This window comes from Somniosus microcephalus, chromosome 10 (assembly GCF_052327205.1).
Source record: "Somniosus microcephalus isolate GS21.2 chromosome 10, FLI_Smic_1.0, whole genome shotgun sequence".
Lineage (NCBI taxonomy): Eukaryota > Metazoa > Chordata > Chondrichthyes > Squaliformes > Somniosidae > Somniosus > Somniosus microcephalus.
The window spans coordinates 20,717,113-20,743,445 of NC_140996.1; the positions used below are offsets into that span (position 1 = coordinate 20,717,113).

General features: G+C 47.6%; 1 protein-coding gene across 9 annotated transcripts in view; it reads right to left on the reverse strand.

The window, feature by feature from the left end:
• Nucleotides 1–26,333, reverse strand: part of dachd (dachshund d) — an 809,797-nt gene that overhangs the window by 118,674 nt on the left and 664,790 nt on the right. For all 9 annotated transcript variants that reach the window (XM_085998470.1, XM_085998469.1, XM_085998474.1 and 6 more), the window contains 2 exons: nt 9,705–9,840; nt 8,081–8,215 (listed from right to left, as the gene is read on the reverse strand). In XM_085998470.1, the coding sequence (XP_085854596.1) occupies nt 8,081–8,215; nt 9,705–9,840 (271 nt within the window). The remainder of the gene's footprint in view (nt 1–8,080; nt 8,216–9,704; nt 9,841–26,333) is intronic.

Consider the following 26,333-nt stretch of genomic DNA (forward strand, 5'->3'; position numbering starts at 1 on the left):
ATGGGAGGGTTGTCCTATGAGGAGAGATTGAGCCTACTCTCTACGGACTTTAGAAGAATGAGAGGTGATCTCATTGAAACATTTAAGACTCTGAGAGGGATTGACAGGGAAGATGCTAAGAGGTTGTTTCCCATGGCTGGAGAGTCTTGAACTAATAAGCATAGTCTCAGGTTAAGAGGTTGGCCATCGGACTGAGATGAGGAGAAATTTCTTCACTCAAAGGGTTGTTAATCTTTGGAATTCTCTACCCAGAGGGCTGCGGATGCTGAGTCGTTGAGTATATTCAAGGCTGAGATCAATAGATTTTTGGACTCTAGGGGAATCAAGGGATATGGGGATTGGGTGGGAACATGGAGTTGAGGTCAAAGATCAGCCTGACCTTACTGAATGGTGGAGCAGGCGCGAGAGGCCATATGACCTATTCCTGCTCCTATTTCTTATTTCTTATAAAGTGAGCCTGAAGTTGTCCTCACCTGACGTCCATGCCTGAGCACACCCCATCAGGGATCAGCGAGTAGTGATGAAGGATGGGAACACTGGTTGATTTGCCCTTCACCCAGCCCATGGGTGCTGAGGCCAACTGTAGCACCCCCACTGTTGCCATGGCTGACATCAGCTAACTCTGCAAAGACTAGAGATCGAACCTGGAATCTCCATGAACTGTGAAAAATGGTTACATAATGGTTGCAATTCACAAAAAGGTACGCAGGACCTCTGCAAGAGTGAGTACCTAAGGACCACGTGCAGAGGGATCCTTCCGTTCAAAAACTTGTCCCTCTTGCCCACATCAATTCGCTTTATATAATAAACTGGAATTGCTTTGAACTGTTGTCGCTGGGCAGGAGAAGGTGGCAGTGGTTTGACCACCCGTTTTACACCCTGCCCAATTTTCCTAGCCATTGACTTCAAAGGGTGTAAAATGGGCCGACCCACTGCCACCCATTTCCCAACCCCGTTCTCTTGCAGCAGTGTAGTGTTCCTGATTAGGAGGAACAAGGTTCAAATCCTGGCTCTTGCCCAGAGTGTGTCGAGGCATCAGAGCAGTTGCAGATGGTAACATCTCCCTCCAAAGAAGAGGTAATGTTTGAGGAAAATCAGCAGGGAGATTGATGCCCGAGAAGTTTGGCAGTGCTTGGGAGCAGACCGTGAGTTTGCCCCATCAGCAGCAAGGCCACATAGCCAGGTGGACCTCAAGACGAGAGACAAGTAATAAAAACAACAAATAAGCAAAAAAATCCTGTTCTTTTAATAAGCGCTCTGGTGTATTGTAATTTTGGCTTTCTGCCTTTTGTTCTCTAAATATTTTAAAGTTCATGGCAGAAACCATGCTTGATTTCTCAGTCTCTTGGGTGACTGAAGGTAGCACTTCCCTTCATCCATGAGTTCGCATGAGTGCCCTCTAGCCCTGATATACCTATCAATTCCTCCAATAAAAGGCGAAGAGTTACGAAGGTGACTAAAGGTTTTTATTGACTAAATAACAGAGCCCACTCTCGTGGGTGATCCGATCCAAGCAGGAGGAATACCAGTCAGTCGCTCACCTTTATACCTGGCCTGGTGGGTGGAGCCAAGGCGGAGTCGGCGGTGGTCATCCCAGGTATAGCAGTGTGGCAAGAGGCGACCTCGTACCGTGATACAATAGTGGTCAGTGATACAGTTATAACGAACAGTGGTGAACAGTGCTAACTACTAACAGTGATACGATAGTGAACGTGGTTTACCACATTCACCCCTTGTTTAGAATTAAGTCCGGCGGGGTGAAGTGTACTACCAATTCTGGTAGGTCAGTCTGTCCGGAGGCTTCGTAAGCCTCTCCGATCGCCGCAGCGGTGGTGTTGCCTTATCCGGTGCTGGTGCCTTATCCGGTGTTGATGCTGGTGTTTGCGTGGTCGGCGAGGGCTCGTGGGGTTCCGGCATGCCGTCTACCTGGGCTGGGGTTGGGGGGGGTGGTGGCGGTGTTTCCGGATCGGCTGAGGGTGCGAGGTCTCGTAGGGAGACAGTGTCCTCCCGCCCGTCTGGGTACGCCACGTAGGCGTACTGGGGGTTGGCGTGCAGGAGGTTCACCCTCTCGACCAGGGGGTCCGTTTTATGGGCCCTCACGTGTTTCCGCAGCCAGACCGGCCCCGGGGCGGTCAGCCAGGTTGGTAGAGTGGTTCCCGTAGTCGACTTCCTGGGGAAAACGAACATTCGTTCATGGGGGGTGGTGTTAGTGGCCGTGCAAAGTAATGACCGGATGGAGTGCAGCGCTGTCGGGAGGACTTCTTGCCAGCGGGAGGTTGGGAGGCCCTTAGACTTTAAGGCTAAGAGGACGGCCTTCCATACCGTCGCGTTCTCTCTTTCCACCTGACCGTTACCTCTGGGGTTGTAGCTGGTGGTCCTGCTTGCTGCAATACCTCTCTCTAGGAGGAATTGCCGGAGTTCCTCGCTCATGAAGGAGGAGCCCCGGTCGCTGTGTATATAGTTCGGGAACCCAAACAAGGCGAAGAGGGCATTCAGGCACTTGATGACCGTGCTACTGGTCATGTCGGGGCAGGGGAAGGCAAAGGGGAAACGGGAGTACTCATCAACGATGTTGAGGAAGTACACATTACGGTCAGAGGACGGGAGGGGCCCCTTAAAGTCGATGCTCAGGCGCTCGAAGGGGCGGGTGGCCTTGATCAGGCTTGCTCGGTCCGGCCTATAGAAGTGCGGTTTGCACTCCGCACAGGTCTGGCAGTTCCTGGTCATGGTCCTGACCTCCTCGATGGAGTAGGTCAGGTTGCGGGCCTTAATGAAATGGTAGAGTCTGGTGACTCCGGGGTGGCAGAGCTGGTCGTGGAGGGTCTGAAGCCTATCGATATGCGCGCTGGCGCATGTCATTCGTGAAAGGGCATCAGGGGATTCGTTCAGCTTGCCTGGCCGGTACAAGATCTCATAATCGTAGGTGGAGAGCTCGATTCTCCATCTCAAAATCTTGTCATTCTTGATTTTGCCCTTCAGCTTGTTATTAAACATGAAAGCCACCGAACGCTGGTCGGTGAGGAGGGTAAATCGTTTGCCTGCCAGGTAGTGCCTCCAGCGCCGTACTGCCTCCACGATCGCCTGGGCCTCTTTCTCGACCGACGAATGTCGGATCTCGGGGCCCTGTAGGGTCCTTGAGAAGAAGGCCACTGGCCTCCCCTCCTGGTTTAGGGTGGCGGCTAAGGCGAAGTCGGATGCGTCGCTCTCCACCTGGAAGGGGATGGACTCGTCCACTGCGTGCATCGTGGCCTTGGCTATGTCTCCCTTAATGAGGGAGAAGGCCGCGCACGCCTCCTCCGTGAGGGGGAAGGAAGTGGCTTTCAGGAGGGGTCTGGCTTTGTCCGCGTAATTGGGTACCCATTGGGCATAGTAGGCGAAAAGCCCCAGGGTTCTCCTAAGTGCTTTAGGGCAGTGGGGGAGGGGTAGCTCCATGAGGGGGCGCATTCTTTCTGGGTCGGGGCCGATGATTCCGTTCTCCACTACGCAGCCGAGGATGGCAAGGCGTGTGGTGTTAAACACGCATTTCTCCTTATTGTAGGTGAGGTTCAGCCGTTGGGCCGTACGGAGGAATTTCTCCAGATTCACGTCATGTTCCTGCCGGTCGCGGCCGCAGATAGTGACGTTATCTAGGTAGGGGAATGTAGCCTGCAGTTCGTTCTGGTCAACCATCTGGTCCATCTCCCTTTGGAAGACCGAGACCCCATTAGTGACACCGAAGGGGACCCTAAGGAAGTGGTATAGGCGCCCATTCGCCTCGAAGGCGGTATACTGGCGGTCCTCAGGGTGGATAGGGAGTTGGTGGTAGGCCGACTTCAGGTCGATGGTCGAGAATACTTTATACTGTGCAATCTGATTGACCATGTCAGATATGCGGGGGAAGGGGTATGCGTCCAGGTACGGCGGTCTGAGGGCTCGCAGCCAAGCTGGCTGGTGTGGCTGTGCTCCTGGGAGCTGCGCTGGTGGCTCCTCCGCCGGTTGTGACTCGTTGTCGGACATCATTAAATTTAGTCAATAAAATTGATATACCTATCAATTCTTCCAATAAAAGGCGAAGAGTTACGAAGGTGACTAAAGGTTTTTATTGACTAAATAACAGAGCCCACTCTCGTGGGTGATCCGATCCAAGCAGGAGGAATACCAGTCAGTCGCTCACCTTTATACCTGGCCTGGTGGGTGGAGCCAAGGCGGAGTCGGCGGTGGTCATCCCAGGTATAGCAGTGTGGCAAGAGGCGACCTCGTACCGTGATACAATAGTGGTCAGTGATACAGTTATAACGAACAGTGGTGAACAGTGCTAACTACTAACAGTGATACGATAGTGAACGTGGTTTACCACAAGCCCGAACCAAGCTGTTTTCTCATGGCCTCTTATGCTTCCATTGCTAGACAACAAAAAGCAGGTGACGTGATAGGTAAGGAGAGTCCACAGTTTTCCTGACATTTGGATTGTCAGGCCTATGAGCTCAAGCTAGGAGTTAAACCTCTAGCTCCACTTCTACTGAGCATCAGTTAATAGCAAAGCATTAAGACTAGCCATGTCTTGCAGTCCTTCACCACCAAATGGAATGCTTTCGTGGTGGAACATAGCTCATCACCTGAGTGAGCACAAGAAGGAAAAACGCTTTAATGTTGGAATCTTAGTTCAGTTCCTTTTAACTTTGTGGAGATCCACACTGTGGCGGATAACAACTGCTCCATTATCGAGATGGTAAAATAAAGCATGTGAATTATGTATGATTTTTACTGTCTGGAGATTGGAGCAGATTTGAAATTCCAAATGGTTCAAGACACAAGCTGGTGTATGTAACATTTATACCAAGGGAAAATGATGCTGCTTCTAGAGTTTTCATTTTGTAAGGCTCTATTCCTGGCATGCAATCTCACTAGATGGGAGTATGGATCAGAGATAGTCCTATTACACTATAGGGTCTATTTTGGGACCCGTGCTTCCATCTAGCAATAATGCATGCCAGGACTCTCACTTCCCAAAATTACCCTTCAGAAGTACAGCCAGGGAGATCAGAGGGGCTGAGGAATGGCTTACTTTTCATTGTCTTTGGCTGCAAACCATTTTGGCAAATACCCAAGCTAATGAAATAAGATTATACCAGTGAAAACACGGTTATTTTTTTTAGAACTTGCAAGCACTGGAACTAACTTATTAGAAGGTGTTTTGTACATGAGAAAGCACACCTCGAATGCATTGTGGTTCACAGTCTGTTTTTGTCCAGCCATTGGAACACAACTTCCTTTGCATTCCTATGTTATAAGATAAATATCTCCACAAGCGAGACTAACCAGATAAAACGTAATGAGCGACGGCTAGGATTGCAAGTGGAGATATTTATCATAACTCATGGCTGGATGAAATTTCATACTTGGAGTAAGCTTTCAACCAAAAAGAATTTTAATAAGTAGTTGAGGACTTGCTTTGTCATGTCATAGTGAAATCATACATGTAGAAATAGGATTTTATTTTCACTGGTTTTCCCACACATAAAGGTTGTAATTTGCAATACCGAATATAATTAGCGAACAGTAATATTCAAATAAGTACAAGAAAGCTTGGAATCAGAATAGGCCATTCAGCCCATCAAGCCCATTTTTCACCCAGGCTGATACCTGGGATGGCAGGAATGACATATGAGGAGAGATTGGGTCGATTGGGCTTATACTTGCTGGAGTTTAGAAGAATGAGAGGGGATCTCATTGAAACTTATAAAATTCTAACAGGACTAGACAGACTAGATGTAGGAAGGATGTTCCCGATGGCTGGGGAGTCCAGAACCAGGGGTCACAGTCTAAGGATAAGGGGTAAGCCATTTAGGACAGAGATGAGGAGGAATTTCTTCACCCAGAGAGTGGTGAACCTGTGGAATTCTCTACCACAGAAGGCAGTGGAGGCCAATTCATTAAATATATTCAAGAAGGAGTTAGATATATTTCTTAAGGCTAAAGGGATCAAGGGATATGGGGAGAAAGCAGGGACAGGGTACTGAATTTGGATGATCAGCCATGATCTCATTGAATGGTGGAGCAGGCTCGAGGGGCCGAATGGCCTACTCCTACTCCTATCTTCTATGTTTCTATGTTTCCCCTACAGTCCATCGATATCTACCTCGAGCATGGGCTCTCCCATCCCACCGCGGATTTCTGATATTTTCTTCCTGACACCCACATGAATAAAACAGGTCTATTACTATCTCTATAACCCTCAATCCCCTTTCTCTTTAAAGGTTTCAACTGACTGAGAATTAATTACTTTTTTAGGAACAGAATCCTAATTGGTATAATGTGCAGCATCATTATGGTTAAGCGTGCATGTATGACTTTATATTTACTTAAGGTGCCCTACACGAACATTTAATAAAAATGACTTACATATTGTTGCAGTTATGATCCTCAACAGTGTGTGGGAGTAAATGATTCTTTCACTGAACTAGAATGCGATATACCCAGTGCTAATTCTCACAAGGTTTTAATATTGCTTTCATCTGTTTGAACCATCACTGCATTAGGTAGCAAGAAATATTGCTCAGTCTCAAAATGACAAATGATTTCATGGTTTCCATTTACATCCCATTGCAAGATCCTGGCAGTGATTTTGGCCTTTTCACTGCCCTAGGGTCAGGGAGAGGGGTGAGGGGAGGGAAATTGGAGGCCGGCGGGGGGGGGAAATCGAAGGCCGTATCGGGGTGCAGCAGAGATCGGGGAGGGGAGAGCAGCGGCCTGTGTTCTTTAAAACGTGGGGCTGGGGGAACCAACCTTGCTCCTCCCGGCTCCGCATTCAGGTACCTAAGTTTCAAAGCTCATCTATTTGGTAGCAGGCGGTCCTAAGGTCTGGTGTTCCTAAGACCAGTTGGCGCCAGCTACATCAGGGCAAACCAATCTTGCAGTGGGGGGGGCCTCAAGCAAGCATTAGGCCCCTTTTTGTATAGTCCAATGGGCTGTTTCGAGCACGGGCCTTGGACGTCTATTTTGTTTCCTTCACCAATATGGCGGACGGCAGACATCCTCCCAGAAATGCGCTTGCGCTTCCTGCTCACCATATTGGGGCTTAGTAGGCCGAGTAGCACCCGAACAATGACCACACACGCGGATATCAGTGGATTACAGTAGTTCAGCTGTGATGATCACCGTGTTGTAATGGCCGGCCAAAACTCACTGTCTAGGCTCACACAGGAAGAATGGCCTCTTGGTTATGTGGTAGATACAACAGCCAACCGTGGGGCTGCCCCCTATCCAGGGCTCAGCACTTTCAGGAGAGAAGGATGGGAGAACATGATCCAAAAAAAGGCAGCTTTGTTTTCTGTCACTTTGAACTTTATCAGATCATGAGTTACCTGAACTTTGGTAAAGTCATTCTGATGGTATGGGAAACATATGAGAAAATGGAATTCATTGTAACTAAACAGGTCATAAAATCATATGAAAGCACTGGCCACTGCATTTATTAGCCTCAGCCCATGGAGTTCCTGTTTTTTTTTAGATTGGGTAATGGTTCAATGTCAGTATCCAGTCTACTTCCCTAAACAAGCACACTCCCATAAAGCATGGCATGCTCTGAACATTGCCCCATTCTGTTAGAGAATTACTTAGATGTAGATCATAGAACACAATGGGCCGAATCATGTTGGAAAAGGTGTGTTAACAACGCACGCTATTATTAATGCGCAGGTCAGCTAGCAAGTTCAGAGGATTAAGAGGCACACAGCGAGTTGCGAATCTCCAGAGCTTGCTGGTTGATTTACGCTGCTCCGCATAAACTGCATCTCTTTTTTTTAAGAACTTGCTGGATTTGCACATTAATTGCCCGTTAAACGCACAGCAGAAAGTTAAGGCAGGTAATTAACAGCACAAGTGCAGTTAATGCTGAAGGGTGCAGGAAAAAGTTTAAACTACCATCGTGCACCACAAGATGCGGCTCATAAAAATTGTTGCTGGGGTTTAGAACAAAGCAGATATTAGCGCTTTGACAAGTTGAAAATGAGCCACTGTTCGTTGATCACCAGTAGAAGAATCTGCCTGAGTAAGAGCTGCAGTGAGTGCTGGAACACACATCAGGTGTACTGGGTTTTACCTTTTTCAGGGTGCATTCTTTTCGCTTCATGCCCTCCATCATGACAGGCAAGATCTCCTTCCTTGGGCCCAGGTAGGATAGTGGGGGACAACCCCAGCAAGGCCTGGTTAATCGACAATCCATTCTGATGGACAGCTATCAGTTAAAGCAAACAATTTACTTTTCAGTAACCACGCAGTATAAAACAAGTGAGCTTCAGTAATACACCATCGTCTCTGGGCCCTGTTTGGCATGAATTCCTTTGCACTAAGATTTTAATAAATCAAACATAATTACAAGCGTATTCCTGTCATTTTTCAGTTTTGCACAAACTGTGGGTGCTGATGACGTTGTTGGGTGTACCGTAGTGCAACAAAGTTGGGTTAACATCGGTAGCGAGGTAGCTTCACCTCAGCTATCCCGTCACCACATGTGGACTGCAATGGTTCAAGAAGGCGGCTCACCACCACCTTCTCAAGGGGCAATTAGGGATGGGCAATAAATGCTGGCCTTGCCAGCGACGCCCAAATCCTATGAATTAATTTCTTTTTTAAAGCTAGTCGGCATTCATTTAATTTCTTGCGCTCAGCATCCTGGCCAAGCCACTTGCCCTAATGGGGTCATCAGGACCCACGATTCAAACACAAGTATTCACAAAAAACTAAACAGAAATGGAGAATGAAAACAACATCAAAATTATGTATATTTTTTCTTTTTATCTGTTATTAAAAGGAGTCCTAATTGGAAGACCGTATTCACAGATTGCTAGTTCCAGATCGCAATGTTACGATACACATGGGCCACGCCTACTGATATTGCACTTATCCCAGCATGTCGAAGCCTTACTTCATATATTCCAGGATTTCCAGACTACATTGTTCATTATACAACAAGAACCCAGTGATTGTTGCGATTAAATCAGTGGAGAACTTCCCCAATGGCCAAGTAGGTAAACTGCTGGGGGACTGAGACCATAAGGATCCAGGTCTGATACCCCATTCTCTGCTGGAGCCGCTCTTTGGGGGCTACAGTTGGCTCGGCACCTCTAGACTAGGGAGGGGAAGAATCAGGCAGGGTATCCGACTCCACGATGCTCAACAGTGCCCCCCCACGCCCCCCCCCCCCCCGTTCCTGGAAAGTCCACGAGCCAATCAGATAAGCTCTTATCCTCTCTATTGGCAATTAGTCTCAATGACATTCCGGAGTTGATTTTCCTGACCTTTGCCCCCCTGGGGAATGCAGATGCGCTGCTCCTATTCAGCATCAGGGCGGAGGGAAGCATGAACTATGCCCCTGCATGTCTAAGCTCACAGGTGAACAATGGGCAGGGTAATGGTGGACTGCTGGCATCAATGGAACCACATTCCAACAGCAGTCAGTGACTCAGGAGAGGAAGAAGGTAAAAAAAATAATTTGGGAAAAAAATGACATTCAGATTCAACTGCAACGTAATCATTTCAAATACTATTGTGTCTTTATATTTGCTTTAGAATATGTAATCCCATTAATTTTATGTTATGGTGTTGATCTTCCTTCATCTTTGCCCTGTAAACCCACAAGTACACATACTGCATTGGAAGTATTCTTTAAATAAATTAGCCAAATGAAAAATTTAGTACAGAAAGTGTCGGTAGAAGGAACTCACGGATTCTATCAGAAGAGCTCTCAGTCCGAGCTGGCGAACTCGACACGCTGCTGCTCCGATGGGAAGAAGGATGACTCCCTGGCCGGCGGCCATCTTCCAGAGACGGAGCAGGCGACGGGCTGTCGGGAACACGTTCCTACAAAACGACAGCAGCAAAAGGTTGAAACAAGGAAGTGGCGAATGAACTAGGAAACTCAAGGTCTGAAACAGGGAGAGATTGCTCGAAAGAAAGAAAAACTTGCATTTATATAGCGCCTTTCACAACCACCGGACATCTCAAAGCACTTTACAGCCAATGAAATACTTTTGAAGTGGAGTCACTGTTGTAATGTGGGAAATGTGGCAGCCAATTTGCGCTCAGCAAACTCCCACAAACAGCAATGTGATAATAACTAGATGATCTGTTTTTTGTTATGTTAGTTGAGGGATAAATATTGGCCAGGACACCGGGGAGAACTCCCCTTCTCTTCTTCGAAATAGCGCTACGGGATCTTTTACGTCCACCTGAGAGAAAGCAGATGGGGCCTCAGTTTAACATCTCATCCGAAAGAAAGGCGGCACCTCCGACAGTGCAACACTCCCTCAGCACTGCGAGTGTCAGCCTAGCTTTATACTCAAGTCCCTGGAGTGGGACTTGAACCCACAGCCTTCTGACTCCAAAGGTGAGTGTGCTACCCACTGAGCCACTGGCTGACACTGACGCAAGAGAATAGCAAGAAAAACATAGATAAATAATAAGAGGCATGTGAGGAACTAAATCCAATCACGGGGTTCCGATGACATCAAATCTGAAGTCATCTGTGAATGCCATTTAAATGGTTAGAACCCAATAGTATTATACCACAGGTGCCAGATGGACACTGGCACCACTATACAACAATATGGATTTTGTAATGCTGATTAACCCCACTGTTCCTGCATCATAGAAACATAGACATAGAAGATAGGAGCAGGAGTAGGCCATTCGGCCCCTCGAACCCGCTCCGCCATTTAATGAGATCATGGCTGATCATCCAAATTCAGTACCCTGTCCCTCCTTTCTCCCCATATCCCTTGATCCCTTTAGCCTCAAGAAATATATCCAACTCCTTGAATATATTTAATGAATTGGCCTCAATTGCCCTGTGTGGCAGAGAATTCCACAGGTTCACCACTCTCTGGGTGAAGAAATTCCTCCTCATCTCAGTCCTAAATGGCTTACCCCTTATCCTTAGAATGTGATCCCTGGTTCTGGACTCTCCCGCCATCGGGAACATCCTTCCTGCATCTAGTCTGTCTAGTCCTGTTAGAATTTTATAAGTTTCAATGAGATCACCTCTCATTCTTCTAAACTCTAGCGAATATAAGCATCACTCTGGGTAGGCAAAGCAGAACACTCTGCAATGTGTAGACTTCTGTGTATTATTGCCCAAATGCCATTTAAATTGTTATTGTCACAAAGAACTACTTTATACCAGTTACAGCTGTGCTATAGGTGATGTGGAGACAAAATAGCACGGTGCTGCCTCTTCAAATCGATACAAACTGCCCAGTATAACTGGCCAGTTGCTCCTTCCCTTACATGTCTGCTATTTTATATTTATATATACACAATGGAATCCTCATATGTAAATGCTTGGTATCTCAAATACATTTGCATTTCTCCATGAGCTGGTGAGGTTATGCAATTGCACTCAAAGGTTGCATATCCAAAAAAAAATCAAACCCATGTAGTTACATTATTTTCAGAGCCTAGTGATCCGTTAACAGTCATAGATTGCTTTTTGGAACATGACGTTTCCATGAAGAGCGACTCCCCCGCTTCACACTTTCACTCATTCTTTCCCGGGGACCAGAAAACTGTGGAATTCCTTGCATTCCTCAGTCTTTCCTTCTTTCTATAGCCCATAGTTGTTTCTTCTCATAAATCCAAGGTGAACATCAACTACTCATCTCTTCCTGATTCACCTTATTTTCTCTTTCCAACCTGTGATTGTGTCGTGTCCTGTCCGATGGCCTTGGCCCTTCACTTGGGTTCCACAACCAAAGGAATATTTTTATCCATTATGGAAGGAGGAATGGCAAGAGGTATAGAGACAGACTTGGAGTACCAGCAAAATATCAACTCAAGATTATATAAATCGCACATACCACATTCTACATAAGCTCCACAAATGTCATTGCTATATAATAGGGGGCTACGCTCCTATATATATTCTGGATGGATTCAGTCATTCGGGCCAGCAGTCCCAGAGGATAGAAGGACTATAAGCAGTCTTGCACCACAGGAGGAGCTATTTAGCAAGCAGAGTGAGGACACCTTACAAATGTGCAGGATAGCACTCTCCGACTGCTAGCTGTAAGGTGCATCTTCCTCTGTGGCAAGTGCAGCTTTCTCCTCAATAAATAGGTAGCTGAAGGACGTGGTGCATGTGTGGGACATATTCTAATTGGAAAGAGTCATATTCAGTCTCCACCGGGAAATGGAGAAACACCAAGCTGTCTGGGGCTCACTCAGCAGAAAATGCCTTTCCTCCAGCTCCTCACAAGCATAGCAATCGAGCCATTGACCATGACGGGAAAAGACCGCAACCGATATGATCACTAGTAAGCAGGGCCTCCACCCGACTTTGTTCCATCCTGGCCCCCAAACTTAGGAACATAGAAACGGGAGTAGATCATTCAGCTCCTCGAGACTGGTCCACCATTCAATGCGATCATGGCTGGTCTGTATCTTAACTCCATCCACCCACCCACCTTAGCTTCATATCCTTTTATACACTTGTCTAGCAAAAATGTATCTATCTAATTATTCATGAGCTAGCATTTATTGCTTTTTCTGGGAGAGTGTTGCACACTTCTACCACTCTTTGCATGAAGAAGTGTTTCCTAACTTCTCTTTTGAATGGCCTAGCTCTGATTTTATGGTTCTGTCCCCTTGTCTTGGACTCACCCACCAGTAGAAAAAAGTTTCACTCTATCTACCCTATCAATTCTTTTCAAAATCATAAAAACCTCAATCAAATCACCCCTCAACCTTTATATTCCAGGGAATACAAGCCTAATTGATGTAATCTCTCCTCATAATGCATGGCAGATGCAGTATAATGTGGATAAATGCGAGGTTATTCACTTCGATGGCAAAAAGAGGAAGACAGATTATTATCTGAACGGCAATAGATTGGGCAAAGGGGAAGTGCAACGAGACCTGGGTGTCCTTGTGCACCAGTCACTGAAGGTAAGCATGCAGGTGCAGCAGGTGGTGAAGAAGGCAAGTGGTATGTTGGCCTTCATAGCGAGAGGATTCGAGTACAGGAGCAAGGATGTCTTGCTGCAGCTGTACAGGGCCTTGGTGAGACCACACCTTGAGTATTGTGTGCAGTTTTGGTCTCCTTATCTGAGGAAGGATGTTCTTGCCATGGAGGGAGTGCAGCGAAGATTCACCAGACTGATACCTGGGATGGCAGGAATGACATATGAGGAGAGATTGGGTCGATTAGGCTTATATTTGCTAGATTTTAGAAGAATGAGAGGGGATCTCATTGAAACTTATAAAATTCTAACAGGACTAGACAGACTAGATGCAGGAAGGATGTTCCCGATGTCGGGGGAGTCCAGAACCAGGGGTCACAGTCTCAGGATAAGGGGTAAGCCATTTAGGGCTGAGATGAGGAGGAATTTCTTCACCCAGAGAGTGGTGAACCTGTGGAATTCTCTACCACACATGGCAGTTGAGGCCAATTCATTAAATATATTCAAGAAGGAATTAGATATATTTCTTAAGGCTAAAGGGATCAAGGGATATGGGGAGAAAGCAGGGACAGGGTACTGAATTTGGATGATCAGCTATGATCTCATTAAATGGCGGAACAGGCTCGAGGGGCCGAATGGCCTACTCCTGCTACTATCTTCTATATGTAAACCTTGGAGCCCTGGTAATATTCTGGTGAATCTGTGCTGCACTCCTTCCAAGGTCAATATATCCTTTCTAAGGTGTGGTGCCCAGACTGTACACAGGGCTCCAGATGTGGTCCAACCAGGGCTTTGTATAGCTGTAGCAAAACTTCCTCCCCTTGTATTCTAGCCCTTTAGTTATAAAGGCTAACATTCCATTAGCATTTTTGATTATTTTTTGTACCTGAATACTACATTTTAGTGATCTGTGTACAGGAAACTCTTTTTTATCCGGCACCGACGGGACCGGCGTGGTGCTGGTTGATCAAAAAGTCCGGATTAGAGAGGTATACTTACCAAGGTACGAGAGCCCCGTACACGGCCACAGGTGCAGGAGCCCCGGTTACACGGCACTTGTGCAGGAGTCCCGGTTACACGGCCACAGATCCAGGAGTCCCGGTTACACGGCCACAGATCCAGGAACTCCGGTTACACGGCCACTAATATACAATAAAACTTACCTGAACCTACTCCTGAATTTTGCCAGTTAAGAGAGATTTCCGGATATTTAGGTACCGGTTAAGAGAGAGTTTCCTGTACATGGGCCCCTAAACCTCTTTGGACCTTCACGGTTCCTAGCTTTTTACCATTTAACATTTTTGGGATGTATCTTGTTTTGGTCCAAAATGAATGACCTCGCACTTACCTGCATTGAAATGCATACGCCACTGTTTCACCCACACATTTAATCTAACAATGTCTCTTTGCAATTTTATCCTCCCGCCTACAATACTTACTGTACCACCAATCTTTGTGTTATCAGCCAAATTGAATATATGGCTCTCTATTGTGTTATCAAAGTCATTAATAAATATAGTGAATAGTTGAGGCCCCAGCACAGATCCTTGTGGGACACATTAGTCATTTCCTTCCTATTTGAGTTCCTACCCATAACCCTACTCTCTGTCTTCCAATCTCATAACCAAGTCAATAATTTGCTTTAATTCCATGAGCTTTAATTTTAGTTAACAGTCTCTTATATCTTATCGAATGCCTTCTGGAAGTCCATATCAACTACATCCATAAACTTTTCCCTGTCTACTACTTCAGTTACTTCTTCAAAAAATTCAATTATATTCATTAGACATTATTTACAAATCCATGTTGGCTCTCTCTAATCAGCTCAAATTTTTCCAAGTGGTCAGTCACTCTGTCCTTAATTATAGGGGGCAATTTTGTCAATGGGGGCACGTTGGAGGCGGGACTGCTGCTTGTCGGGGTTTAGTCCCGCCTCCATCGACTTCAGGCCAACCCACGCTAGTTTCCCTTGATTGACCTGGTTCAGCCCGCCCAGCGGGCTTAGCAGGCCAATTAAGCGGAAGCCGGCTACAGAGAACATCAGTGTATGACGTTTCATCTGTCAAAACATGAATTGTCATCATTTGACAGCTCTGTGAAGCTGTCAATCACTGACATTCTCGGTTGTTTGATGAGTTCTTGTATTCAAGACTCATCAAACCTCTTTTGTGAGCAGAAATTAGACGGTTGTTGCATCTGAGAATGCAGCAGCCATCTGTCATCTCTGCCAGTGAGATGCGAGACTCTCCGCATCCCCAACTGTTGAATCCTGCAGGAAGAAACAAAGGTAAGTAAACATTTTCTATCACTTTATACTTACCTCACATACTTACCTCTCCACACTTGCACCCATCACTCACCTCCACAGCGCACTTTTGGACCCCGCAGACCCACTGCTTGCCTCGGTGACCCTGGCGGGGTTTCCCGATGTTGGGAAGCCTGCACCTCTGCTGGAAAAATGGGGATAATCCTCTTAACTGCCTGTTAACTACCTGTTAACAGGCAGTTAAGTGGCTGTAATCCCCCTCCCGCCTCGAGGAGATGTGACCCGGCGCGGGTCGACTACCCGCCTCCTGGGAAGATGGCACGGAGGCGGGTTGGGGGCGGGATGGGCACCCACCGCCAGATTCTGCCATTTTCCCAGCATTCCCGCCTCCAAACCCGCCTCCCCAGGGCTGGCAAGATCGCGCCCATAGATTCCAATAACTTCATTACAACAGACGTTAGACTAACAGGTCTAAAATTTCCTGGTTTCTCTCCCTCGCCTTTTTTCAATACTGGAGTTACATTTGCAATTTTCCAATTTAAAGGGACAATTCCTGAATCGAGAGCGCTTTGGAAGATTACGACTAAAGCATCTGCAATTTCCTCACGTACTTGCTTTAAAACCCTGGGGTGGAAACCGTCAGGTCCTGGGGATTTGTTAGTCCTTCGCATTTTTTCCTAATACTGTTTCCTTGCTTACATTAACTTTAGTGAGTTACAGTCCTTGATTCATTATTAATTTCCCTGGAATATCAGTTATATTACCTTCTTCCTCGACCGTGAAGATCAAAATAGATCTCTATTACATTTTCCCAGTTTCTCCGTCTCCGCCGCATCTGCTCTGACGATGCCACCTTCCATACCAGTGCTTCCGACATATCTTCCATTTTCCTCAAATCGAGGATTCCCTTTTATAGTGGCTGACACGGCCTTTGACCGTGTCCGTTCTATCGCCTGCACTTCTGCCCTCACCCCTGCCCCTCCCTCCAGGAACCACAATAGAGTTCCCCTTGTCCTCACCTTTCACCCCACCAGCCTCCAAATTCAACGGATCAACCTCCGCCAATTCCTCCAACTCCAGCGTGATCCCACCACCAAACGCATCTTCTCCTCCCCTCCCCTTTCAGCATTCCGTAGGGACCGCTCCCTCCGCGACACCCTAACCCACTCCTCTATCACCCCCAACACCCCTTCCCCTTCGCCCGGCACCTTCCCGTGCAAGTGCAGGAAATGCAACACATGCCCTTATACCTCCCCCCCCTTCCCACTGTCCAGCCCCAAACACCCCTTCCAGGTGAAACGGCGATTTATTTGTACTTCTTGCAATCTAGCATACTGTATTCGCTGCTCACGATGTGGTCTCCTCCACATTGGGGAGACCAAACGCAGATTGGGTGACCACTTTGCGGAACACCTTCGTTCAGTCGTAAGGGGGACCCCGAGCTTCCGGTGGCCTGTCACTTTAATTCTCCGCCCCATTCCCACTCAGACCTCACCGTCCTCGGCCTCTTGCATTGTTCCACTGAAGCTCAGCGTAAGTTCGAGGAACAGCACCTCTTCTTTCGATTAGGCACTCTACAGCCCTCTGGACTCAACATAGAGTTCAACAATTTCAGATCATAACCTTGGCCCCTATCCTATATATATTTTTTATCCACACTTTTTTGTTTGTGCCTTCTGTTCTTCTCTCCCACATGGCAGCTGTCCTTCATTCTGCCAGCACAATTCACACTTCATCTAGAGCCATCCTTTGTTTCTTAACCTGTCCTGTTACCATCTCCTTTTGCCTTGAATATCTCTTAATGTCTCTTAACCTCTCCTGCCTTCTATCCTATCACAGACCTTCCCTTTTGTTCTTTCATCCCCTCCCCACTTTCCCAGCCCCTACACTTGCTTAAAAATCTGTTCCATTTCCTGCTTTTATCCACTTCTGACGAAAGGTCATCGACCTGAAACGTTAACTCTGTTTCTCTCTTCACAGATGCTGCCTGACCTGCTGAGTATCTCCTGCATTTTCTGTTTTTATTTCAAAATAGACCTATTTAGACCAAAACAGTTGCCTCCGCCTCCAATCTGTATTGTTTTTTACACTGTAGAGGGTACATTTTATAAATTTGCGCTCCCCACATGGAGCTTCACCCCAGCTAGCAGCACAAATTGGAAATTCAGCTGTGGAGACCAGGAAATTTGGGTGTTCAGACCAGCAGATGCCAAAGGATATTCCATCCATTGAGGGAACACAAACTTGTAAAATGACCTCTTAGTGCACGCAACTGCCAATGTAGGAGTCTCTCTCCCTGGTCTGCACATCATAGTGTAACCATCCTACAGGAATGCGGGTTTACAATTCTGCTTCTGAGTCAAAGGGGGTGGTTTCAGTCACTTAAACGTGAAGAGCTAGTTTCACGGTCCATATAAAAGCAGGACCCAGCCAATTAAGGCGACTGATTGTAAAAATATAAGCTGCACATGAAGGTTGCTCTCCTTGCGCACGTATAAAAAGCACCTTGAGGTCAGTTATAAGCAATCTGTCAATTGGATGCAGATTTTATACATGAAAGCCCCCCCCCCCGCAGCCCCTCGCCCCAATGACGTGACTCCTAAAAGAGTGCAATCTTTGCTTATAAGGAACACAGGACCTGATATTTACAGGGAGGCAGGGGAATGTGTTTGCAGGCGGAGGGGGGAGAAACTGGAAATCCTGAGAACGCAGAGGTCCTGAGGAATTTAAACGTCAGACCTTATCTGAGGAAGGATGTTCTTGCCATGGAGGGAGTGCAGCAAAGATTCACCAGACTGATACCTGGGATGGCAGGAATGACGTATGAGGAGAGATTGGGTCAATTAGGCTTATATTCGCTAGAGTTTAGAAGAATGAGAGGGGATCTCATTGAAACTTATAAAATTCTAACAGGACCGGACAGACTAGATGCAGGAAGGATGTTCCCGATGGCGGGGGAGTCCAGAACCAGGGGTCACAGTCTAAGGATAAGGGGTAAGCCATTTAGGACAGAGATGAGGAGGAATTTCTTCATCCAGAGATGGGTGAACCTGTGGAATTCTCTACCACAGAAGGCAGTTGAGGCCAATTCATTAAATATATTGAAGAAGTAGTTGGATATATTTCTTAAGGCTAAAGGGATCAAGGGATATGGGGAGAAAGCAGGGACAGGGTACTGAGTTTGGATGATCAGCTATGATCTCATTAAATGGCGGAGCAGGCTCGAGGGGCCGAATGGCCTACTCCTGCTCCTATCTTCTATGTTTCTAGGACTTCATTTAATTTTTTTTTACTCCGTTTCCCGCCTGGAAGCCGGCCAGACTGATAGGCTGCCTGGCTGCCTGGCAGGAAGTCCAGTGGCAGGAAGACGCAGCCGGGGAACCTTGGGAACGGGCCATGACAACCAGGACAGATCGGGGGTCGTTTGGGGGGGTGGGGAGGAGTCGGACCAGCAGTCGGGTGGGGAGGGGGACCAGGAGAGATCGCGGGGCAGAAGAGGGGGTGGGGGTAGTTCGCCGATCACGCCGGGTGATTTGCTCACGGGGGCCGGGAGGAACCGCTCCTGCTTCTTCTGGCCCACAAGCAGCGCTCTAAAAGCACTCGCCCGCTGGATCCGACTGCTCCAACCTCCCTTTAGCTGCCAGGTTTCCCGAGCCCTCAGTTAAATTTAAAAATCAGGCTCCCAACTGCACTGCGGGAGCCTGATTTAAATATTATAGCGTCCCAGCTATCTAGAGTGCGACACTCGCACTGCACGCAACCCACTAGCGTAAAAATGGCGGCTGGCGCGTATGCGGCAAGTTTTTAGCCCTCCTTCCCCCCTGGGCCCTCTCCTGCCCATTTGGGGGGGGGGGAAGGGGGTTTAAAATTGTCCCCGAAGTATTTGATGCCCCAGTATCCCGTACCATTAACAAGCCTGACTGCTGCGGACAGTTGTTGAAAATTAGTCCGTGCAATGCCCTTTTTTCAGGTCCTAGCTGCCACAATCATTGCAGATTTTTGCCGCGCCAGATTGTAGCTGTCTTTCTGTTACTTCAGTGAATTCCACTCATCCTGGATAGCTACACATTCCCCACAGACAGAATGACGTCCTATTATATCTCTCACTTAGAACAGAGGGTGACAGCTTGCCCTGGCACTTTCAAAAAGCCAAAGGTGCTTTTTACAGCACCTCGCCATAAGGCACGAGTGAAGTCAGCAAATCCAGAATCAAAATAAATATTACTGGAGCCTAGAGTATCCGCCTTTGAAAAATCAGCCAAACCGGCCTAAAGGATCGAGGAATTTCAAGCGCAGGTTACGTCGAGCGTAAATCGAGATTCCGCCATTTTTTACGCAGGTTCAAAAAACAATTGCGCTGGAATCCGGCCCCGCCCACAAACAAGCCACGCCCCCAGATTGAATTAATCATCATTGGGAGTTTCCACTAATTGCGCTCGTTGGCAGGACTTCGAGGAGGCTTTTATAAAAAATTAAGGGGCAAGGACACCAATAGGCACCTTTTAAAATCTTTTAAATATTCATTTTTTTAAAAATTTACTAAGAAACTGACTACTGTAAACCAATGTAACTAGTTTATGGTTCAGTATAGTACTTCAAAGTCATGTTTAGTGATTTAAAATCAGGATACTCACAGCCGATGGACTAGACACTCTGATTAAAAAATGCTTATTTTTTGGTGATAAACCCATTTCCAGCTATTAATAAAACTGCACCAGGTTACCGCTCTTAAATACATCAAGGATTATTTCTGAATGCAATGGGAAAAAAAAACAATTACATTCGATTACGCTGCCTGGTTGCGCTGGTTCATGGAAGAGTTTACGTTTGCAATTATGCAAATGAGCTTGGGCGGAAACTTGAACCGTCAGGTCACCTCAATAAACCAGCGCAATGTGCGCCCAGACTGACGATGGCGCCCAAAGCGGAAACTCCACTACTTAGTGTTTGCTGTCCGATGACTTATTCACTGCTAATCAAAATATATATTTTTTAAGTATGTAACATTAATACAAAGCTCATGACAGTAATAAAAACAGAAAAACGGCCTCCCAAACGCTTCAGGTAGTTCCGGCAGTGAGTAGCCCTGCTCGTCAGAGCAGGGGGGTCCTATTGTTGTGCTGAGTTAGCTAATCTGGGTTGGTGGTAGAGAACGCCTTGGATCAGTGAGAAGAATTCAGCCAGCTTTCTGTTACACACACACACACACACACGTGGACATTGGGTAAGGGCCAGATCAGGCTGAGGCGTGATCTCCGTCACGGTGAATAGCTTGCAGACTCACTGGGAACAGGGGGGCATTTTAACACACGCCGCCTTTTGGGAGAAACTCAGGGGGCCTTTATATATTACAATGAGCGTTCAGCCTTATTGCCCGGTTCCCACTGGCCACCATTTTAAGTGCTCACAAGAAGCAGGTGGGGCATCATAAATTTATACAGATCAAGGTCCCAGTTAGTCTCACCAACCCTCCTGGATTCCCCTGGAGTCTCCAGGAATTAAAGATTCATCTCCAGGACACTGGTGCCAGCAACCAGGGAGAACAATCATAGGGGCGTTAAAAAGATTGGGAGTGTTTTTCTTTTTTGTTTATTAGATATAAAAATATTGGAGTTGGATAAAAAAAAATGATCTGTTTAACCAGGCAGGGTGGTTGGAGGTGGGAGGTCATGTGATGAAACCTCCGGGAATATATCTAACCAGAGTTGGTGACCCGGGTGCCGTGACATCAATGGGGCCGGATTGCATTTGAATCCCGGCTTAAGCGGTGAAGCCATTGCTGCTTTCATGCGGGGCGCATGGGGACACCACCACCTCCAAGTTCCCCTCCAAGTCGCACACCATCCTGACTTAGAAGTTTAATCGGCCGATCCTTCATCGTCGCTGGGTCAAAATCTCGGACATCCCTCCCTAACAGCACTGCGGGAGGACCTTCATCACACGGACTGCAGCGGTTCAAGAAGGCGGCTCACCACCACCTTCTCAACGGCAATTAGGGATAGGCAATAAATGCTGGTCTTGCCAGCGATGCCCACATCCCATGAACGAATAATAATAATAGCTGTTGGGAGGACAAAGAGGCCCTTCCAAGGCCAAGTGCAAGTCTATCCTGTGCAGGGTGAGGGAGGGGCAGGAGGTTCCCTCGGCATCTCACAAGGAAAGTTGCGGCTTCCCCTGACCTGAGGCCCAAGGCCTCGGCACCTTATCTGCTCGCCGGCGAGCTTTCCTTCACTGCTGGCCAGCAGCCTCCCGAACGATTGCTCCCGCTCGCTGACCGGCGGCATATAGATGAAACCCACTGGGGGTTAAAATCAACCCCCAATGTCGACACCATCCAGGACAAAGCAGCCCGTTTGATTGGCACCCCATCCACCACCTTAAACATTCACTCCCTCCACCACCGGCGTACCGTGGCTGCAGTGTGTACCATCTACAAGATGCACTGCAGCAACTCGCCAAGGTTTCTTCGACAGCACCTCCCAAATCCACGGCCTCTTCCAACTAGAAGGACAATGGCAGCAGGTGCATGGGAACACCACCGCCTCCAAGTTCCTCTCCAAGTCACACTCCATCCTGACTTGGAAATATATCGCCTATCCTTCATTGTCGCTGGGTCAAAATCCTGGAACTCCCTCCCTAACAGCACTGTGGGAGTACCTTCACCACACGGACTGCAGCGGTTCAAGAAGGCGGCTCACCACCACCTTCTCAAGGGCAACTAGGGATGGGCAATAAATGCTGGCTGTGCCAGCGACGCCCACATCCCGTGAAGAAAAAAAAATCACATGTTAATAATGGTGACTGGTGCTGCGTAAACTGATCCCAACAAGTCGTCAATGCTGTCAGGAGAGGTTAGAACATTGGCAGAAAGAGGAAAAAAACAGCTGGGGATGGGTGGAAAATAATGCTCTGACCATGTGTCCCTTAAAATTACAATCAGGGTCTTAACTATGTGATAGGATCCAGATTGGCATAGTAAAGAGGCCTGCCACTTAAACAAGGGGTACTGTACCTTCAGAAGCATAATTGCAACATGTGGGATATTTGCCAAAAAAATATTAATTTTGCACATATGATTTATACATACATATTTGTTGTTCTACTCACCATATTTTAAATGCTCGTCTTCCCTAACAGTACGACCCACCCATTTCCTGATAAACAGTCAGAGACCCTCTCCCCAGGCCTCCCTCATTTTTACTTTCTTAGAAGGCGTGCTAGGTTGGATTAGGCCAACGCTCGGATTTTACTTCTCTCGTTGTGCAAGAGGCACCGCCCCTTAAGAAAGCGTACCCGAGAAGAGAAATTTACCATTCCCCCATATCCTTCTGGTCAGCCGTGGCTCAGTGGGTAGCGCTCCCGCCTCTGGGTCAGAAGGTTATGAGTTCAAGTCCCACTCCAGAGACTTGAGCACAAGATCTAGGCTGAAACCCTGGTGCAGTACTGAGGGAGTGCTGCACTGTCGGAAGTGCCGTCTTTTGGATGAGATGTTAAACCGAAGCCCTGTCTGCCCTCTCAGGTGAACATAAAATATCCTGTGGCACTAGTTCAAAGAAGAGCAGGGGAGTTCTCCCCAGTGTCCTGGCTAATATTTATCCCTCAACCAACAGCCCAAAAAAGGCAGATTATCTAGATATTTTCTCATTGCTGTTTGTGGGAGCTTGCTGTGCGCAAATTGGCTGCCGCGTTTCCTATATTATAACACTTCAAAAAGAAATTCATTAGCTGTAAAACGCTTTGGGATGTCCTGAAATAGTGAAAGGTGGTAAGTGTTTTTTTCAGGTTTTGGACCACATACTTTAGAGAGATGACACATTTGGTGCAACTTTACCCCAAGTCTATGGGCTCGATTTTCATTGGGCCGTGGAGTTGGGTTTGGAGGCGTGCGGGGGGTTAAATTCCCGAAATTGGGGGTCCCGATCCCATCCCGCCCCCAACCCGCCTCCATGCCAATTTCGAAGGAGGCGGGTACCCGCCCCGCACTGGGACCCGCCTACCCGAGGCGGGAAGGGATTAGTGCCAATTAACTGCCTGTTAACAGGTAGTTAACAGGCAGTTTTTAGCCTAATCCCTATTTTTAAGCTTGAACTGTGGGAATCCCGACGGCTCCAAACCATGCCAAGTTGGAGGAGCCGGGCCGTCGGGTTGAAGGGCTTGGAGGGGTCGAGATGTCAGTGTTCAGGTGAGTGATGTGTGCATGAGTGCAAAGGTAAGTGTGTTTGGTGTGTCTAAAGTGATTAAAGAAGTTTTACATACATTTTCTTACCTTTTCAGCCTTCCTTCCTTTAGGCTCGGGGAGTCCCTCATCTCACCGGCACAGAAAGCAGAATGGCTGCGATCTGTCAAAAGTGACAGCCTGCAGCTTTCTGTGCAGGAGCGATTTCTAACTGAGTCTGTGGAGAAGGACTCAAGTTAGAAGTAAGACTGTCAGTGTTTGACAGCTTCAAACAGCTGTGAAACGCTGATATTTCATCTGTCAAAATGTTTTGACAGGTGAAATTTCAGTCTGTGACGTCACCTGTTGCCGGGTGGCCCTTAATTGGCCGGCTGAGCCCGCTGGGCGGGCTCAACAAGGTCAATCAAGTTAAAATCGCGTGGATTGGCCGCATCTCGATGGAGGCGGGACTACAACCCCGAAAGTTGTAGTCCCGCCTCCAACCCGACTTCTGAATGAAAATCCAGCCCCATCACTTTGTTTGATCAGAGCAGAGGTCAAGCTAAAAAGATTTGGGGGGTGGTGGAGAGTGATTTTAACTGGCAGGTTTTCAACAGAAAATCGCTGATTTCAGTTAGATTTCCACCCACCCGTGGCAAAAATGAGGCCATGACGATTTTAACCGCAGGAACTCATTGGCATGCTGTCCGTCGACTTCCTGCCCGGGATAGAGGAGAGGTGAGCAGAAAGGTGCTGCCAACCTGCGGAAATTCTGTGATCCTTTGCTGCCCAGGGGTTCCTCGGGGTGGGTGGGGGGACGGTTTCTGGGGCAGTGGAGGCCTAAACTCTCCTTATGGGGCCCGGGGCAGCACTCCTACTCCTCCTGGCCCCACAAAAAAAAAGATAAAACCTTATCTGGAGCGGCCCGTTCGACTTCTGATCCTCTCCTCACTTGACTTTACCTGGCAGGAAAGGCGCAGCATCTTCCAAGCTCAGGTCAGAGTTAAGATGGCGGACGGGGCACGATGATATCATCAGACCCCGATCTGCATATTTAAAGAAGGACCCAGCCAGTGTCGGGTGGGTGAGTTTGTCACCTGCTCAGAAGAGCAGGTTAAAATTGAAGGCGGCGGGATCTAGGCGGGACTTCGGCCGGTATGTCGCCCAGTCGATTTTAACTGCCATCCCACCCACCCCCCTCCCCCACCACCCCACCCCACCCTCCACCAGGTTTCCGGCAGACAGCTAGGGTTTAAAATCAACTCCTTGCTTTTTGAACCAATCCTCGTCATATTTTATTGAGCCCAGAACAGTGCCGCACCAGTACACTCCTGCTCTACAGTGAATTAACACAGTTTATTCTGAAAGTAATAAAGGCCTCATAAATCATAAGTGACAAACTCATACGGGATATGAAGGTCTTGCTCACACGTGGAACAAACCCGTAATTAGTCACATTCACAGTTCTCATCTCACACCCGTGACACAAAATGTATCAGTGCGACTTTAGTGTGGGCTGGATTACAGTTGAAAGGGAAATTTTGCATACCGACATCAAACGCGGAGCCTCACTTCACCAGAGCAAGGGTCAGACGCCCCCAGCACAGAGGTCAGAGGTCAGTGTGTCCAATTCGCTGCACGTCCGCTGTAACCCGGAGCACCGCGAATTGGGTGCGATGACTTCTGCATCTCATTCTCCGCTCTTGTGGATCAAAGCGCGCTGCTGGAGCACAGCTGACACAAGTGGACTCTTTCTTTTAAACCCAAGCGAATCTTAAATGTAACAGAGGGATTTGTACGGAACTGGACAGCCGCGATCCGGTGGCAAGTTAAGGTGAGGTGGAGGAGGCGTGGACAGAAGTTTGCATCTGACAATGAACGTCAGCTGACTCAAAGAGTGTAAAGCCTCAACCTGAATGCAGTGATTCTACAATAGCTATTCTACTCAAGTATATACACGGAGGGACCATTCCGACTGCACAGCTCCCGTTTTTCAGGCGCTACGCAGTCTCCTAAGACCCGAAAATGGCGGTTAGTAAGTGTGCCGTCATATTGGGTAAGGACAAACAAGAGGCATCCTTTACCCACACCTGAAGTAGGTGGTAGGTCATTTACATATGCAAATAAAAAAGAAAGAAAGACTTGGATTTATATAGCACCTTTCACGACCACCGCACGTCTCAAAGCACTTTACAGACAATGAAGTACTTTTGGAGTGTAGTCACTGTTGTAATGTGGGAAAAGCGGCAGCCAATTTGCACACAGCAAGCTCCCACAAACAGCAATGTGATAATGATCAGATAATCTGTTTTTGTTATGTTGGTTGAGGGATAAATATTGGCCAGAGCACCGGGGATAACTCCCCTACTGTTCTTCAAAATAGTGGCCATGGGATCTTTTACGTCCACCTGAGAGGGCAGAAGGGGCCTCGGTTTAAGATCTCATCCAAAAGACGGCACCTCCGACAGTGCAGCACTCCCTCAGCACTACAGTGGAGTGTCAGCCTAGCATTATGTGCTCAAGTCTCTGGAGTGGGACTTGAACCCACAACTCAGAGGCGAGTGTGCTACCCACTGAGCCACAGCTGACGCTAGAGGGGCCGATTGCCTACTTCAGGTCTCTGCTCCAACATTGGTTTGGCGGCAGGAGGGAATGTCCAAAAATGGTCCTCCCGAATGTATCCCCCTGTGACTTTAAAAGACCACTGCCATCAGGGTACTTAGCATGTACACTCAGTAATTACTACTTACAAATCAGAATTCCTGAATGTAAACTAAAAACGCAGCCTATTCTCAACGCTGCTGGACAGTGACTTGGTCAGCACCTTTTCAATGTCATTAAATCTGATGAAAGGTCATCGACCTGAGGCATTGGGCTCGAATTTCATCAGGCCGTTGAGGCGGGATTGGAGGCGTGTGGGGGGTTAAAATCGCGAAATCGGGGGGCACAAACCCATCCCCGCCCCCATGCCCGTTTC